Source organism: Pantherophis guttatus, chromosome 10, assembly GCF_059756535.1.
Source record: "Pantherophis guttatus breed Tessera chromosome 10, ASM5975653v1, whole genome shotgun sequence".
NCBI lineage: Eukaryota > Metazoa > Chordata > Lepidosauria > Squamata > Colubridae > Pantherophis > Pantherophis guttatus.
This window is the reverse complement of record NC_142072.1, coordinates 21,023,742-21,041,359: the sequence shown is the minus strand read 5'-3', so window position 1 is coordinate 21,041,359 and position 17,618 is coordinate 21,023,742. Positions and strand designations below refer to the sequence as shown.

Sequence of the window (17,618 nt, the reverse complement as noted above, 5' to 3'; positions counted from 1 at the left end):
GGTAGTCCTCAACTTACAACTACAATTGGGAGTTTCTGTTGCTAAGCAAGACAGTTGTTCAATGAGTTTCACCCGATTTTATGACCTTTCTTTGCCAAAGGTGTTAATGTCGATCACGTGACTGTGGGGATGCTGCAATGGTCATAAGCGAGAGGACTGTTGTAATTCAATTTTTTCAGTGCCGTTGTTGCAACTTTTAATGGTGGCTAAATGAAGGATTGTAAGCGGGTGGGATTCAAATAATTTAACAACCAGTTCTCTGCCCTAATGACCGGCTGGGTGGGCATGGCCAGGGGTTTGACAGGCAGCACTCAGCCTGCTGAGCACTCAGCTCCACCACCAGCCCGCACCCCGTTTTGGGCCTAATAGGCCTCTCTGCAGCCTCCTGGGAGCAAAAATGGGGAGTGTGGGGACTCCTGTAAGGGGTGGGGCAGGGAGGGGAGAGGCGGAGCCAGCCAGTAGTTTAACTACCGGTTCGCCTGAAACGGCCTGAGCTGGCTGAATCCCAGTAAGTCAAAGACTTACTGTAGAGCAGTGGTGAAATTAAAAAATTTCCCCTATCGGTTCTGTGGGTGTGGCTTGTTGGGGGGGAGGTCATGTGACTGGGTGGGTGTGGCCAACTCGACATCACTCACATCGCGGGGCTCCTCACCAGCCCCTCCCCTCCCAGCCACTTCTTGTCGCGAATGGCAGGAAAATGGGGAGGGGAATATTCCTGCCTACCATCCTTCCCTCAGCCTGTTCTGAGATTGAGGAATGGATGACAGGCAGGAAAATCCCCTTCCCCATTTTCCTGCCTTTCATGAAAACGGCTCCATTCCAGCTGCTCCACCGCCCCATCCCCCTCCCTCCTGGGGACTACCTTAAAGGGACAGGCTGCAGCAGCTCCGTTGTGAATGGAGGGAGAAAAATTAGCATTCTCTCTGCTGCATTTAACATTGAATTCTTTGGCAGAGAAAATGCTAACTTTTCTCCCTCCATTCAGAACGGAGCTGCTGCTCCCTTTATGGTTCCCTCCTGGCCCCCTCTCTCCTGGGGACTACCTTAAAAGGGACAGGCTGCAGCAGCTCCGTCCTGAATGGAAGGAGAAAGGTTAGCATTCTCTCTGCTGCATTTAACATTGAATTCTGTGGAATATCAAGTGGCCGGAAGAGGTAATCAGTGACTGGCCAGGTGTGGGTGGGGCCAACGAGGGGTGATTACTACCGGTTCGGCAAACTGATGCCAATAATCCCTAGAGGTTTGCCCGAACCGGTCTGAACCGGTAGGATTTCACCCCTGTTGTAGGGGCAACTTTACTGACAGGTTTTCCAACAAAATTTTCTCCAGCTATGTCTAGAGGTGCTGAATTCTCTCTCCACAAGAAACCAAAATGCTTGTCCTCCCTTCAAAATTATTCAGATCAGGAAGCTGACTCCAGAAGAAGAATAGAACTCAGTTGTACTGAGAAAAGACATATTAACAGAACTTGGCAAGACTGCTTGTGATTTTCCTCTTCTCCCTCCTTTACCCCGGTGAGTCAGGGAGAAGATAGTCTGCGTCTCTTTCTAACACTATAACATCTTTTCTGGGGCTCCTGCTCTTTTTCATTTTTTGTAATGGCTTCTCAACATTTCCGTCCTCTCTAGGGCTCTATGATGCCACAACCGCACTAGGATTACACAAATATACTCGGATTAAGTGGGTTTCACTTATTCCTGATGAATTAAACATCAAGCCAAACAGGACTAACCTGTTCCTTTCCTGGAGTCTGCTGATTTCGTGGGTCTGCAGAAGAAGAAGTTTCTCAAGCTTGTTGGTAGACAGGGAATTTTCCAAAACTTGAATTTCCAGGCGGGACGTTTGGTTGAGAACCTGTTTGTTAGAAAACCTGGTTACATCGGAGAATAGAAATAGCAGAGAAAGTCTCCTATATCTTTTCTTGGCCTTTATGCATCATGCTCAAACTTCAGGTGGTTTGACTTCAGTTTAGTGTATGATTGTAAATCATGACTGATGGCTTACAATACAATAGAACTGAAGTAATTCTGATAAAAACCGAGAATAACCATCCGAGAGACCTCACTGGTTGATGAGTGCTTCTTCAGATATTTATGATAGACCCCCAGCAATCAAGCTGAATCACTTAATCCTAAATTGCATTAACAGAGGGATACAATCAAGATCAAGTGAGGTACTAATGCCACTCTATAAAGCAGTGGTGAAATCTACATTTTTTTACTACCGGTTCTGTGATGGACATGGTGTGGCTTGGTGAACACGGCTTGGTGGGCATGGCAGGGGAAGGTTACTGCAAAATCTCCATTCCCACCCTACTCTGGGGCCAGCCAGAGGTGGTATTTGCCAGTTCTGTTTGTTTAACGACCACTGCAAAAAAGGTTGTAAAATTGGGCCCAGCCATGTGATCACTCACTTAACAACCAGTGTGACTTACAATCATAATTGTGGGCTCAATTACAGTCATAAGTTGAGAACTATGTTGAGTACCTGTAGCTTTTCTTCCTTCAGCTCAGGTTTAGGAAAAATAAAACAACAATATAATGCCCTAACTACAAAAGTACAGAACTTAATCCTGAAAACACAAGGGGTAGCTGTGGAGTTTTGCATAGGGGAAAGTGTTAATAAGAAATCCTTTTTATAAAAGTCAGTGAAGTCAAATTGCTAGATATAAAATGTTTATTGGGATAAGGAAAATAGAGGAAAAAGAATGAAAGGCAACAATCACACCAGAGGTGGGTTTCAGCAGGTTCTGACCAGTTCTGGAGAACCGGTAGCGGAAATTTTGAGTAGTTCGGAGAACCGGTAGTAAAAATTCTGACTGGCCCCGCCCCCATCTATTCTCTGCCTCCCAAGTCCCAGCTGATTGGGAGGAAATGGGGATTTTGCAGTAACCTTCCCCTGGAGTGAGATGGGAATGGAGATTTTACAGTATCCTTCCCCTGCCACGCCCACCAAGCCACACCCACAGAACCGGTAGTAAAAAAATTTGAAACCCACCACTGCCTTGGATGTCCTCCATGTTCCTTCTTTGGTCAGTGAGGCAAACATCGATTTGTAGGTTCGCACCTGTTTTAAACTCTGTATTTTTAGAACAAGCCATGACACAGCTTAGGGGAAAACAAAGAGCTGACATGATTGGTTTAGGATAGCTACATTCCTTGAATATGCCTGTTCAAACCCTTCTACTTTTTGCAGAAGCTACTCATGTTCTTCTGGATTTGCACAACTGACCAAACAGTATTGGGGCTGTTGCATTGGGGCCCATCTGCAGCTTCCAAATTGTCATCAGTGGCAGGCCAACATAGCGTGTGTGGGTTTTTGACTTTGGTTCTTTTTTGGTGGTTTCATATGCCACAAGAACCGTTCTAGGCTCTTTGTTCAGTTGTGCAAATCCAGAAAAGCATGAATTCAGGGACCAAGTCAAGCTTGTGTTAGAAACCCAGCCATCATATAAAACCCCAGTTTTGTTTTGGCATAGCTTGTGCAAAGGCAGCAAGGGGGGGGGATTCTACCAGTTCTACCCGGTTCGCGCAAACTGGTAGCGGCAGGAGGCTCTGCCCACATGCCCTGATGTCATCATGGACGCTCTGCGCATATGCAGAGGTGGCAGCGTGCTCACATTTGTGAACCGGTAGTGAAGGTAAGTGAATACCACTACTGGAAGGCAGCCACTGTGGTTAGGAAACCATCTTCCCTTCTGGCTGTCATCTCGACTTTTTTTTTATTTTTAAATTTGATTTATATGCCGCCCTTCTCCGGAGACTCAGGGCGGCTTACAATGCGTTAAGCAACAGCCTTCATTCTTTTTGTATATTTATACAAAGTCAGCTTATTGCCCCCACAAACTGGGTCCTCAATTTACCTACCTTAGAAAGGATGGAAAGCTGAGTCAACCTTGAGCCTGGCAAGATTCGAACTTATTTTAATTGCAGACAGCTGGTGTTAAATTACAGTGCCTTGTCTGCAGAGCTATCCAGGCTCCTTTGATGTATTCAGTAAACAATGGTAGGGCCATTATGGCTGAAATAGGCAAAGCAGGCCCTGTAAGTTGGCAAGAAATAGCCTTGCCCTAAAAAAAAATAATAATAATCACCAGAGATAAAATCCAGGAAAAGGCTACCGAAAGAAGATTGGCTTACCTGTATCTCTACATTGGTGAGTTTCCGGGTCTGCTCAGCAGTTTGGTTAAGGAGGTTGGTCCCAATTTCCAACATGGCTGCCGTGTGATCCTGTACAGAACTGAAATGGGTCTCTGACATCTCCATCCGCACATTGTCCTGGATGTAATTCTCCAGCTGAAAGAACGTAAGCAATGGGGATCAAATTTGAGGAGTCGTCACAGAGAAGGTAAGGGACGCGGTGGCTCAGTGGCTAAGGCGTTGAGCTTGTCGATCGAAAGGTTGGAGGTTCAGCGGATCGAATCCCTAGTGCTGCGTAACGGGGTGAGCTCCCGTGACTTGTCCCAGCTTCTGCCTGAGACAGGTGACCTCAAATACCAGTAAATTGATATCAAAGTATAGGTAAATTGACCTTTAGTTGTTTCTATCTCTGTCACAAGATTAGGAAAGTACCAACCTCTTGCTAAATGTACTTGTATGCTTAATGACCTATGTATCATATTATTCTGTAACACAATATTTGGCACGTGAGGAGTTCCGAAACTAACAGATGGTGTAAAATATGCAAGATATACCCTATATGGAATATGTACCGAAAGATAACTACTTCTTTTTATATCCTGTTTTGATGCACTGTATCTCAATATGTATAAGGAAATGTAAAGCATCAGTAGAACTAGAATTGCAAAACCTATAAAAGATAGATAGGGTTCAGACTTTGCCAAACTATTACTCTGAACCTTTGCTAGCAAATAAACCTGTGTTCTCCAGCTTTCGTGGTCTTGTCTCCTGCTTTTGAGAAAGCGGGTTTCCCGCAACATGCCAACCTAGCAGTTTGAAAGCCCGTAAAAAATGCAAGTAGAAAAACAGGGACCATCTTTGGTGGGAAGGTAACAGCGTTCCGTGCGCCTTTGCCGTTTAGTCATGCCGGGCACATGACCACGGAGACGTCTTCGGACAGCGCTGGCTCTTCGACTTTGAAACGGAGATGAGCACCGCCCCCTAGAGTTGGGAACGACTAGCACATACGTGTGAGGGGAACCTTTACCTTTACACAGAGAAGAGGGGGTCACCCTATTCTCCAAAGCACCTAAGGACGGGAGAAAGGTAACGGATGGAAGTTTACCAGACAGAAATCCAACCTAGAATTAAGGAGAAATTTCCCATCAATGAGAACAATTAATCAATGGGATGGCTTGCCTTCAGAAGTTGTGGATGCTTCATCACTGGAAGTTTTAGGACAAGTTAGATAGCCATCTTTCTGAATGCTATCTTGAAGCAGAGGTTGGACTAGAAGACCTCCAAGGTCCCTCCCAACTCTTGTTACTCTGTATTCATACTCTCTATTTGTATTTTGTATCCTAAGTATGGCTAGCCAGCTTGCAAAGCACTTGCACTTAACTTCCTAGATATGTACATTACGCAGTAACTTCATTTTGGCTTGATTCTTGCATCACCAACATCTTCTGATTGAAAAGATCCTTATCTTTACTATTTGGCAAATCCCCAGCACTTCTTCTTTCTTCTCTTTTTAGGTGACTTGATCCAAGACATACAGAAACAATTTCAAGCAGTCCTTGACTTATGCCATTCATTTAGCAACCATTCAAGGTTACAATAGCACTGAAAAAAGTGACTTACAATTGGTCCTCGCACTTATGACCATCACAACATCCCCACAGTCATGGTTGTGGTTGTGAGTTGTGGTTGTGAGTTGAGAACTACCTGTACTTGCAAGATTGCCTGTCCCCAGTCCTAGACTGGGCATTCTTTATCTCTCTTCAGAAAACATTGCCACCTGTAGGATCCGTGGGATATCCCTTCTCTGTTGTAGATCTTGCCTTATGGAACATCATTATCATCAAAATTTGGATAGGCCTGATCTTTCCACCTTTCCCCGTATAGCCTTAAAGATCCAGCACTTCTCTGGAGCAGAGTTTCCTCTTCTTGGCAACTTTAAGATGGGTGGACTTCAACTCCCAGAATTCTCCAGCTAACATGTCTAGTGGATTGAGCCAGATCATGGGATGAGCCCCTGTAGAACGGAAGACCTTGGATAAGACATGCTTTGGTTGCCTTGGAAGGGTTGGAAGGGACCTTGGAGGTCATCCAGTCCAACCCCCTGCTCAGAAGACCTGTACTAGGGATTTGAACCGCCGAACTGCCGACCTTTCTGATCGACAAGCTCAGCGTCTTAGCCACTGAGTCTCTGTTAATCAAACGGAGAGTCAGTTTGGCCTAGTGGTTAAGGCTAGAAAGCGAGAGGCTGTGAATTCTAGTTCTGCCTTAGCCATGAAAACCAGCTCGATGACTTTAGGCAGTCCCTCTCTCTCAGACCAACAGCAACGGGGTTGCTGCTGTGAGAAAATAAGAGGAGGAAGGTGTGTTGGATACGTTCACTGCCTTGAGTTATTTGTAAAACTAATAAAGGCAGGACACAACTAACTAAATAAAAATATCTAGTCTAGTTACTTCTGTCAAAAAATGTTGTACTATTCATAACTATCCTGACATTGAAATAAAGGCCCTGCTATACGCAGCCTTGCAGGCTAACTCTGCCCACTGCCAGGAGTTCAATCCTGACGGGTTCAAAGTTGACTCCAGCCTTCAATCCTTCCAAGGTCAGTAAAATGAGGACCCAGATTGTTGGAGGAAATAGGCTCATTCTGTAAACCACTTAGAGAGGGCTGTGTAGGAGCCTTGGTGGAGCAGCAGACTAAAGTGCTGTTAAGTAGCACTTAGCTGCCAGCTGCCTGCAATTACTACGAGTTCAAATCTCACCAGGCTCAAGGTTGACTCAGCCTTCCATCCTTCCGAGGTAGGTAAAATGAGGACCCGGATTGTGGGGGCAATAAGCTGACTTTGTATAAAATAGAACACCGCTTAGGGGGGGCCAAAAGCCCTACTAAGTAGGTATATACAAAAGTATGAAGGCTATTGCTTAACGCATTGTAAGCCGCCCTGAGTCTCTGGAGAAGGGCGGCATATAACTCGAACCGATAAATAAATAAATAAATAAATAAATAAATAAATAAATAAATAAATAAATAAATAAAGCACTAGGAAGCAGTATATAAATCTAAGAGCAGTGGTGAAATCCAAATTTTTTTACTACCGGTTCTGTGGACGTGCCTTGGTGGGCATGGTGTAGCTTGGCAGGCGTGGCTTTGTGGGCGTTGCAGGGGAAGGATACCACAAAATCCCCATTCCCACCCCACTCCAGGGGAAGGATACTGCAAAATTCCCGTTCCCTCCCCACTCCAGGAAAAGGATATTGCAAAATCTCCATTCCCACCCCACTCTGGGGCCAGCCAGAGGTGGTATTTGCCGGTTCTCCGAACTGCTCAAAATTTCCGCTACCAGTTCTCCAGAACTTGTCAGAACCTACTGGATTTCACCTCTGTCTAAGAGCTATTGCTATGGTCAATTTAGTTTTGGATATTTTGAATACTTGAGTATCAATTCTCTAATGCTGGTAAATGGCCACCATAAAATAATTTATCCATTTACTGAAACTTCTGCTTTTCCCTTCTTCGGCTCCTGAGTGTGATTTATTTCTCCATGCAATTTCATACCTGGAAATCCAAGCCTTTGAAATCTGTCAGCAAGCTGAAGAAACAGCTGCTTCTACAAACTCCTGAAATCAGCACATTTCAGGGGAGAAAACAGATTTGTCCTGTCTGGCTTCATGCTTGAATTGTAAGGAATAAATTACTCCAGTTAATCCAAGCATATTTGTGTAACCCCATTTGCAGTGGTAACATGTGGGTGTCTTTTGTAGAGATAAACCAGACCTGCGGAAATCTTTCCTAGAACCCCCCACCCCAGTCGGCAGAGTGGTTTATATGGATCGAAACAAAGCAAGGAAAATCAGCAAAGAGAAGGGAACACTGTAGGCCAGGTGTCTCCAACCTTGGCAAGTTTAAAACTTGTGAACTTCAACTCCCAGAATTCCTCAGCCAGCTCTGGAGTTGAAGTTCACAAGTCTTAAAAAGTTGCCAAGGTTGGAGGCACCTGGTGTAGGCCATACCCCAAACTAGGGATTTTTCCACCTGGGATAAAGAGATCATAGTTTGCTCTGCTGTTTCAACTAATTTGATTCTCAATGTCTATGGAGATTCTCAATCATCCAGGTTGCCCCAAAGGTGTTTTTTTTTTTCTAGAAGGCAATTGGACTTGTTTTTTTTCTTTGAAAACATTTCACTTCTCATCCCAGAAACTTCTTCAGTTTAGTTCTTCAGAATTGTAGAAGCATCTTGGATGAGAAGAAGTGAAATTTTTTGCAAAGAAAAAAAACAAACCCAAGAAACTCCAGTTGCCTTTTAGGGAGGGGGAAAAGAATCTTTGGGATAGTTTGATTCTTTTTTTTCTTTTTTTTTGACAAAAAAATATTTTTAAACAAATATTTAAAAAACAAATAAAAAACCATCTTCAATGTAAATACAAACAGTGTGTCGGTTGGTTCCAAGTCTTTTGTGCATCTTCACTCTATTCATATATATCCATGTATTATTAGCCTCATTAATCATATGTTTAACTATGGCTGTTTCTTCCCTCATTTCATACAAAATAATCTAAGATTTAAATTAATTTGTATTATGCCCTTCATTCTCCTAAATCATTCCAATAACAGTACATCTTTATATTGTGCAGGGTGGATAAAAATCAATGATTTTTTTTAAAAAAATCAAAAAAATCAGATTTTTTTTATTTAAATTGGATTTTTTTGATTTGTATTGAATTTATTTTAATAAAAAACTTTTGGGGTAAAAATCTATCGTAAGATAGTTTTCTATTTAAGATACATAAATAATTTAGGTTATTCAGCATGAAATGGAGCTTAGATATGTAGCATGAGGCTGTATATTCTGCAACACTGGGACTATCGGTGAGTCAACAGTGGGTCAAAGGAGTAGCAGAGATGACAGTTGCTCTTTAAAAATTATGATTTAAATCGAGTTGATTTAAATCAAGCCTTTTTACTATTGATTTAAATCATGATTTAAATTGTGATTTAAATCAACTCGATTTAAATCAAATCCATCCTGATATTGTATTTTATATAATTCTACATTTCTTGCATTGGAAAAATCTCTATCGTATTTCATTTCCATGTCTTTTTATCTAAATTAGATAAAAAGGGATAGTTTGATTCTCAAGTAAACGCTTCTTCCACTGGATTGTTTCTTGCATAGAGATGACACTAAATTTAAAGTAAACCGCTTTGATATTATTGGGGTATTCCAATACGATGCTTAACTGTATCAATCAATAGCTACTATCATTGCTCCTAAATTCATCCTAGTCTTAGAATATGAAAGGTTTTGCGTATTCAAACAATGCAGCTTTTCCAAATCAAGCTTTTATTTGACAATGTCAGTCCCTTTGCATGCAAAGGGATGATGGTTTGTTTGTTTTTGTCTCTCCCCCACCCCACCAGGTTTCCTCATATGGGCAGCACACTGACCCATTGACCATCTCAGCATCCTGTTCTCTGCTTTTCCTCCTCTCCAAAGGGGGTCTGGCAGAGGTGATGTCTAGTGAAAAACGACAAATAGCACACCTGTCTGAACACAGTTACGAGTCCAAGGTCAAGCTCACTTTTCTCCTCCTTCACCTATTGGTCAACAACTTTAGTTACACCTTAGAGCCAGTGTTTCCCAAACTTGGCTATTTTAAGATGCATGGACTTCAATTCCCAGAATTCCCCAACCAGTATGCCTAGTTGAGGAATTCTGGGAGTTGAAGTCCATACATCTTCAAAGGGTCAAGTTTGGGAAACACTGCTTAGACCCATGATGGCGAACCTATGGCAGAGGTGGCACACGGAGCCATATCGGTGGGCACGTGAGTTCAGCTCCACCAGCTGATTTTCGGGCCTTCTGGGCCCACTGGAAGTTGGCAAACAGGCTGTTTCCGGCCTCCAGGGGGATGGGGAAGGCCGTTTTCGCTCTCACCAGGCTCCTAGAAAGGCTCTGGAGCCTGGGGAGGGCGAAAAACAGGCCTACCGGGCCCACCATGCCATCGCATACCAAAAGCAGGGGAAGTGTGGGTGGGTCGTGCACTCATGCGTGGGGGCAGGGCACATAGAATTATGGGTGTGGGCACGCACGCGCATGACCCGCCCCCCCGCGCTTCCCCCACTTTTGGCACGTGATGGCAAAAAGGTTAGCCATCTCTGCCTTAGACCTTGGAGTACTCATTTCTAAAGATCTAAGTGCCACTGTAACAACATTGCCAGAAAGGCATTAAGAGTTGTTAACCTAATCTTGTGTAGTTTCTTCTCTGGTAATATACTACTACCTAGAGCATACAAAACATTTGCTAGACCAATTCTTGAATGCAACTCATCTGTCTGAAACTCGCACTGCATATCAGACATTAGTACAATTGAGAGAGTCCAGAGATATTTTACGAGAAGAGTCCTCCATTCCTCTACCTGCAATAAAATACCTTATGCCACCAGACTTCAAATTTTGGGCTTAGATAACTTAGAACTACGCTGACTTCAGTCTGACCTAAGCATAATACATAAAATTATCTGCCACAATGTCCTTCCTGTCCATGACTACTTCAGCTTCAACCACAACGATACATGAGCACACAACAGATACAAACTTAAAGTGAACCGCTCCAAACTCGATTGCAGAAAATACGACTTCAGCAACAGAGTGGTCAACGCCTGGAATGCACTGCCTGACTCTGTAGTTTCATCCCAAAACCCTCAAAATTTTAACCTTAGACTGTCTACTGTTGACCTCAGCCCATGCCTAAGAGGTCTGTAAGAGGCGTGTATAAGCGCACCAGCATTTGGCAAATTTAAGAAAGGTGGATTTCAACTCCCAGAATTCTCCAGGCAGGTAGTCAGTGGCAGGTTTCAAAATCTGTTACTACCGGTTCTGTGGATGTGGCTTGGTGGGCATGGCAGGGGAAGGATACTACAAAATCCCCATTTCCTCCCAATCAGCTGGGACCCGGGAGGCAGAGAATAGATGGGGGCGGAGCCAATCAGAGGTGGTATTTACCGGTTCTCCGAACTACTCAAAATTTCCGCTACCGGTTTTCCAGAACTGGTCAGAACCTGCTGAATCCCACCTCTGCAGGTAAGTAGTATGCTATCAAAGACCAGCCATGGTACTTTGCAATTTATATTTTATGGCTTAATCTGATCTGTGTTTGCAGCCAGTGGCTTTGTACGATGTGTGAATTAAGATAGAATAGCTGGCTGGGCTCATACCTCTTTTAAATCTTGTTTTCTCGAACGATGGTTTAGTCAATAAGCTACAATTTGGTTCACATAACATAGAAAACTGTAAGCCAGGTTTTTCTAATCACAAAGATCAAATTCATCCAACTTTTTAAATCTAACTTAAATAAATCGTATTATAGGTTAGCGTTTTGTATGAATCCAATCATCTACTTTGTAAACACATCTTACGCTTTATTACATTGTCAAAACTGGACCATTATGATATTCAACAAATCAACTCAACCTTTTAACTCTTTGGCAGGGTTCCTGGAACACATTACATCCTAATTTGTTCTGGTCTTACTCTACAAACCCATATTTGCAAGACATAATTCAGGGCTTAGCATGCAATGTGAATCCAGCCATCTAATTTAGTTAATAAATCATGATTTAAGTTGATTGCATCAATCCCTACAATGGAAGAATGGATGGAAAAAGTGATGGAACTAGCAGAGAGGGCAAAATGAACTGTTTTAATCAGAGACAGGAATATATCCAGTATTGTTTCTACTTGGAAACCATTCCTGGACTTTGTGCTCAAGATAGGAAAAAAAAAATTGAAATCTTGACTTTGGATTTTGCTGATTAAATTAGTTCTTGTTATAGAAATGGATGGTACTTACTAAGTTGGTAAAAGGAAAAAGTTGAGGCTGTAATTTTATTTTGGACTTTGTTGCATTGAAAAATACAGGTAGTCCTTGACTTACATCAGCTCATTTAGTGACCATTCAAAATTATAATGGCACTGAAAAATGTGATTTATGACCATTTTTTTTTTACAGTTATGACCTTTGCAGCATCCCGATATTCATGTGATAAAAATTCGCACACTTGGCAAAGGGTTCATACTTTATTTTATTTTTTATTTTTATTATTCATATTTCTATGCCGCCCCCTCTCCGAGTACTCTGGGTGGTTTACACCAAAGATAGTATACGAAATAGCATATTGCCCCCAACAATCTGGGTCCTCATTTTACCCACCTCGGAAGGATGGAAGGCTGAGTCAACCTTGAGCCTGGTGAGATTTGATCCGCTGATCTGCTGAACTAGCAGTCAGCTGAAGTAGCTGCAGTACTGCACCCTAACCACTGCGCCACCTCGGCTCATACTTACGACCGTGGCTGTGTCCCAAGGCCATGTTATGCCCTTTTGCGACTTTCAAAGTCAATGGGGATGCCAGATTCACTTAACAACCGGGTTACTAGCTTATCCCCCTGCAATGATTCACTTAACAACTGTGGCGAGAAAGGTTGCAAAATGGCAAAAGTCACTTAACAACTGGCTCACTTAACAACATATATTTTGGGCTCAGTTGTGGTTACCTGTATTGGAAGTTCATGCTTTTTTCCCGCCCACTTTCCCTCCCTCCCTTTTCTTTTCTCCGTCTTTCCTTTTTCCCATTTCCCAGTTATCTATTTTTCTTTGTATTTTATAGATGATAATTTTAATTTTAAAAAAACCTTAGGTAATCGTGACGATTACCGTAAGCTAAGCGTGTCTTAATCAGCTTTAAACACGGCACGCACATTTTCAAATGGAAGATTAAGCCAGCCATTTAAATGGTTAGGACATTTTCAAAATCCGTAGCCTGGAAGACGAACAGTAGATACAAAAGCAGTCCTAAAAATATCGCCCTCTCTTCCTCGTGCTCTCGCCTTTCCTGCCAGTATGCGTGCTTGCGTGCTGATAACTGGCCAGCTTGTTATTTTAAGACCAGGAATTCTAATTAAATAACTGGCGTTGCTGGAAAATGGAGAGAGGTTCAGCGCCTCCGTGGCAGGAAATTGCCCGGTTCTGCTCCACCATTCAGATGTTTTTGAAAAATTTAGGCAGAAGCATCACTGGTTCCACCAGCCTATGTGGCTCCCCAAATCATTTTAACCAGGGATGAAATGCTCCCGGTTCAGACTGGATCGCTCAATCCAGTAGCGATGGAGGCGGGTGGTTCGGAGAACCGGTAGCAAAAATCCCTGCCCATCCCCCCATTGCCCAGCTGAGCCGCACAATCATCAGAGGCTTTTTTAAAATTATTTTTAAAAGCATTTTAAAAATGCATTAATTTTGGCTCTTCACCGCCCTGAGTCCTTCGGGAGAAGGGCGGTATACAAATTTAAATAATAAATAAATAATTTTTTTTTACAACCTCTTTGGCCGGAAAAAATGCTTTTAAAAGTAAAAAAAAAAAAAAAGCCTCTGATGATCGCGCGGCTCAGCTGGGATCATCAGAGGCTTTTAAAAGCATTTTTTCTACAACCTCTTTGGCCGAAGAAGCTATAGAAAAAATATTGTTAAAAGGAAAAAAAGCCTCTGCCGATCAGGCAAGTCAGCTGGGATCGTCAGAGGCTTTTCAAAGCATTTTTTTTACAATCTCTTCAGCCGAAGAGGTTGTAGAAAAAATGGTTTTAAAAGTGAAAAAAAAAAAAAAAGTTGGCCACACTGACTCAGTCATATTACCCCCATCACCACCAAGCCACGCCCACAGAACCAGTAATAACAAATTTTACATTTCACCACTGGTTTTAACTTCTGCCGATGGATGGAGATGGAGAGGAAGGGTCTGGTTTCCTCGGGTGCCTTTATAACCATGGGATAATCCAAGGATGCAATCTGAAGATCTTGCTGGGATTAAACGCAGTGTTTCTCAACCTTGGTAGTTTAAAGATGGGTGGACTTCAACTCCCAGAATCCCCCAGCCAGCAGCGCTGGCTGGGGGATTCTGGGAGTTGAAGTCCACCCATCTTCAAGCTTCCAAGGTTGAGAAACACTGGGTTAAAGGCAGAGAAACGGGGTTGGGGGAGGGGTGGAATTGGCAGGACTCTAAGGATGGGGAACATGCCACTTGTGTTCTTACTCGGGGATCGGACATGGCTGTGAGCACTGACAAGATTGGCCATTCCCCAAGGAAATGTTCTTCCATGTACGACCGCAACACAGCCCAAAATTTCCGTTGCTAAGTGAAACATTTTGTTAAGTAAATTTTGCAACCTTTGACACACTTTCTTTCCCACGGTTGTTAAGTGAATCACTGCAGCTGTTAAGTTAGCAGGACGGTTGTTAAGCGAATCTGGCTTTCCCAGAAGGGGATCACATGACCCTGGGTCGCTGTAGCCGTCATAAATGTGAGTCAGTTGCCAAGCGTCTGAATTTGGATCACGGGGATACTACAGTGTTTATAAGTGTGAAGGACACTTTTTCCAGTGCTGTTGTAACTTTGGACCAGTGGTGGGTTCCTCCCAATTTGGCCTGGTTCTCCCAAGCCGGTAATGGTGACGATATGACGTCACCAAACCGGTTCTGACCCCCTGCCCCCCCCGCGTTATTCTTACCTTTTATTTGGCCCCACCCCCAATCTATTGCTGCCTCCTGAGTCCCAGCTGATGGCTAGAGGGGAAAAACCTGTTTAAACTCTTGCCCAGGGCTTCAAAAGGCCGCCCTACAGCTTGATCAGTGTTAAAAGAAAACAAATGAGTAGACTGGTGCCTGCAAAAATACATGAGTAGATCAGTGCCTGCAAAAATAAAAATAGTACAGCTCTGCAAGCAGTTAAAAGCCTGGTAGACCAGTACCTCTGCTAAATCCTAAATAATTGTCACATGACCATCAAGCCATGCCCACAAAATAAGCCACACCCACAGAACCGGTAGTAAAAAAATTTAGAACCCATCCCTGCTTTGGACGGTCACTAAACGAACTGTTGTAAGTCGAGGACTACCTGTAGAAGTGTGTGTGACAAACGCACACACACACACACACACACACACACACACACACACACACAAACACCCACACACATGCACTGTATCTCCTTCCTGCTCAGATGATTTTCAGGAACATCTGATGCTGGATTCCAAGAATTGGCAGCCCCAGTGAAACCCATTCCAGCCCTGAACTGTAAGCATGAAAATAGATTTTGCTAAGTCCCCAGTGTAGGTCATGATCAATGTTAAAAAGCAGAGACATCACCCTGCCAACAAAAGTGTGCATAGTCAAGGCGATGTTTTTCCCAGTTGCAATGGATGGCTGTGAAAGTTGGACCATAAGGAAGGCTGAGCGCCAAAGAATTGAGGCCTTTGAACTCTGGTGCTGGAGAAGACTCCTGCGAGTCCCATGGACTGCAAGGAGATCCAACCGGTCAGTCCTAGAGGAGATCAGCCCTGACTGCTCCTTAGAAGGCCAGACCCTGAAGAGGAAACTCAAATCCTTTGGCCACCTAATGAGAAGGAAGGACTCACTGGAGAAGAGCCTAATGCTGGGAAAGATGGAGGGCAAAAGAAGAAAGGGACGGCAGAGAACGAGGTGGCTGGATGGAGTCACTGAAGCAGTTGGCGTGAGCTTAAATGGACTCCAGAGGATGGTAGAGGAGAGGAAGCCCTGGAGGAACGTTGTCTATGGGGTCGCCATGGATCGGGCACAACTTCGCAACTAGCAACAACAACAATGTAGGTTACTTGGAAGCTGATATAAAAAGGAGCAGCTGAGATCTTTTGAACCCGCAAGATGGGATAAGGAATCTAGGAGTATTAATGAGCTACAGTTCCCAGTTTCTTTCTTCTCTGGCTACACTTCCAAGGAATGTACAGAAAGTCCTCGACTTATGACCATTCATTTAGAATCGGTTTACAGTTATGACAGTGCTGGAAAAACATACAACCAGACTCCACCCTTATGATAGTTGCAACCACCCAATGGGCAAAATTTGGTTGCTTGTCAACCAGCATTGTATCAGTTGCAGCGTCCTGGGTTCATGCGATCACCATTTGCAACCTTCCCAGCTGGGTTCTGACAAGCAAAGTCAATGGGGAACTGTGTGATTCATTTAACGACTGTGGCAAAAAGGTTGCAAAATTGAGCATCGTCCTGTGATGCCTCGCTTAACGATCACATTACTTAATGATGAATTTTCCAGTACAGGTATTCCTTGACTTACGATTGCAATGGAGATTGTTGTTGCTAAATGAGAAATTTGTTAAGTGAGTTTTGCTCAGTGGTGGGATTCAAATAATTTAACAACCGGTTCTCTGCCCTAATGACCAGCTGGGTAGGCATGGCTTGGTGGTCATATGACCATGTGGGCGTGGCCAACTCAACATTACTCACGTCGATGAGTGCTTCGCCTTAGCTGTTACAATGTTAATAAGGGTTAACCAGAGAGGCAGTTTCTGTAAGCAGGGCAATACAGATTAGGCTAGAAACAACACCAGAATGTTTCCTTCCTGCCTTCCTTACAGGATTAGCCCTATAAAGTGGGGAAAAAAACCAAAATAAGATTTTTTTCTAACAACCGGTTCTCTGAACTGCTTGGAAAATTAACAACCGGTTCTCCTGAATAGGTGCGAACTGGCTGAATCCCACTACTGGTTTTGCTCCATTTTACGACCTGTCTTGCCCCAGTTGTTAAGTGAATTGCGGCAGTTGTTAAAATTAGTAACACCGTTGTTAAGTGAATCTGGCTTTCCCCATTGCCTTTGCTTGTCAGAAGGTTGCAAAAGGGGATCACTTGATCCTCAGACACCACAACTGTCATAAATGTGACAAGACCCCTTGTCAAGCATCTGACTGTAAATCATGTGACCCCGGGGGATGGTGCAACAGTCATAAGTGTGAAAAATGGTCATGTCACTTTTTTCAGTGCCATTGTAACTTCAAAGGGTCACTAAATGAACTATTGTAAGTCGAGGACTACCTGTACCTATTGTGATCATAAATTGAGGACCAAAATCTTACAGGGCCTAAATCAAGGGTGGGCTGCTGGGGGTTCGCAGGGGTTCGGGAGAACCTCTAGCTAAGATTCTATGCAGTTCAGAGAACCTCCAAATCCCATTCCTGGCTGGCCCCTCCCAACCCACCCCACCCCTCCCCTCCCAGGAGTCCCCATGTGGCCCGTTTTGTATGCAGGTAAATGCAGGGCATGCTTGGAGGCTCCGGGGTGTGTATGAAAAACGGGCCTACCGGAAGTTCGGGAAGGCCAGAAATTGGCCCATTTCTGGTCTCCAGAGGGCCTCCGGAGCCTGGGGAGGCCATTTGTGCCCTCCAGGAAAAAATCCCCCCCCCCCCGTGGTGCAGGAGGCCGATTAGGCCCTGCCCACAATAGCCACGCCCACCCAGCAACCAGGCAGAGAACCCCTTGCTAAAATTTTTGAAGCCCACCCCTGGCCTAAATTGTTATGCCAACAAAGTACAGCAATGAGACACATACTAGATCTGGAGGCCCTTTGTCCAACTCAATTCTAAATGATGCACACTTCTCCT

At 43.8% G+C, this 17,618-nt stretch overlaps 1 protein-coding gene across 1 annotated transcript in view; it reads right to left on the bottom strand.

The window, feature by feature from the left end:
• The window catches only part of LOC117663327 (angiopoietin-2-like), a 38,568-nt gene that overhangs the window by 16,986 nt on the left and 3,964 nt on the right, over positions 1 to 17,618 (bottom strand). The window contains exons 2-3 of the mRNA XM_034413411.3: positions 4,140 to 4,295; positions 1,733 to 1,854 (exon numbers count right to left, since the gene is read on the bottom strand). Of these exons, the coding sequence (XP_034269302.1) occupies positions 1,733 to 1,854; positions 4,140 to 4,295 (278 nt within the window). The remainder of the gene's footprint in view (positions 1 to 1,732; positions 1,855 to 4,139; positions 4,296 to 17,618) is intronic.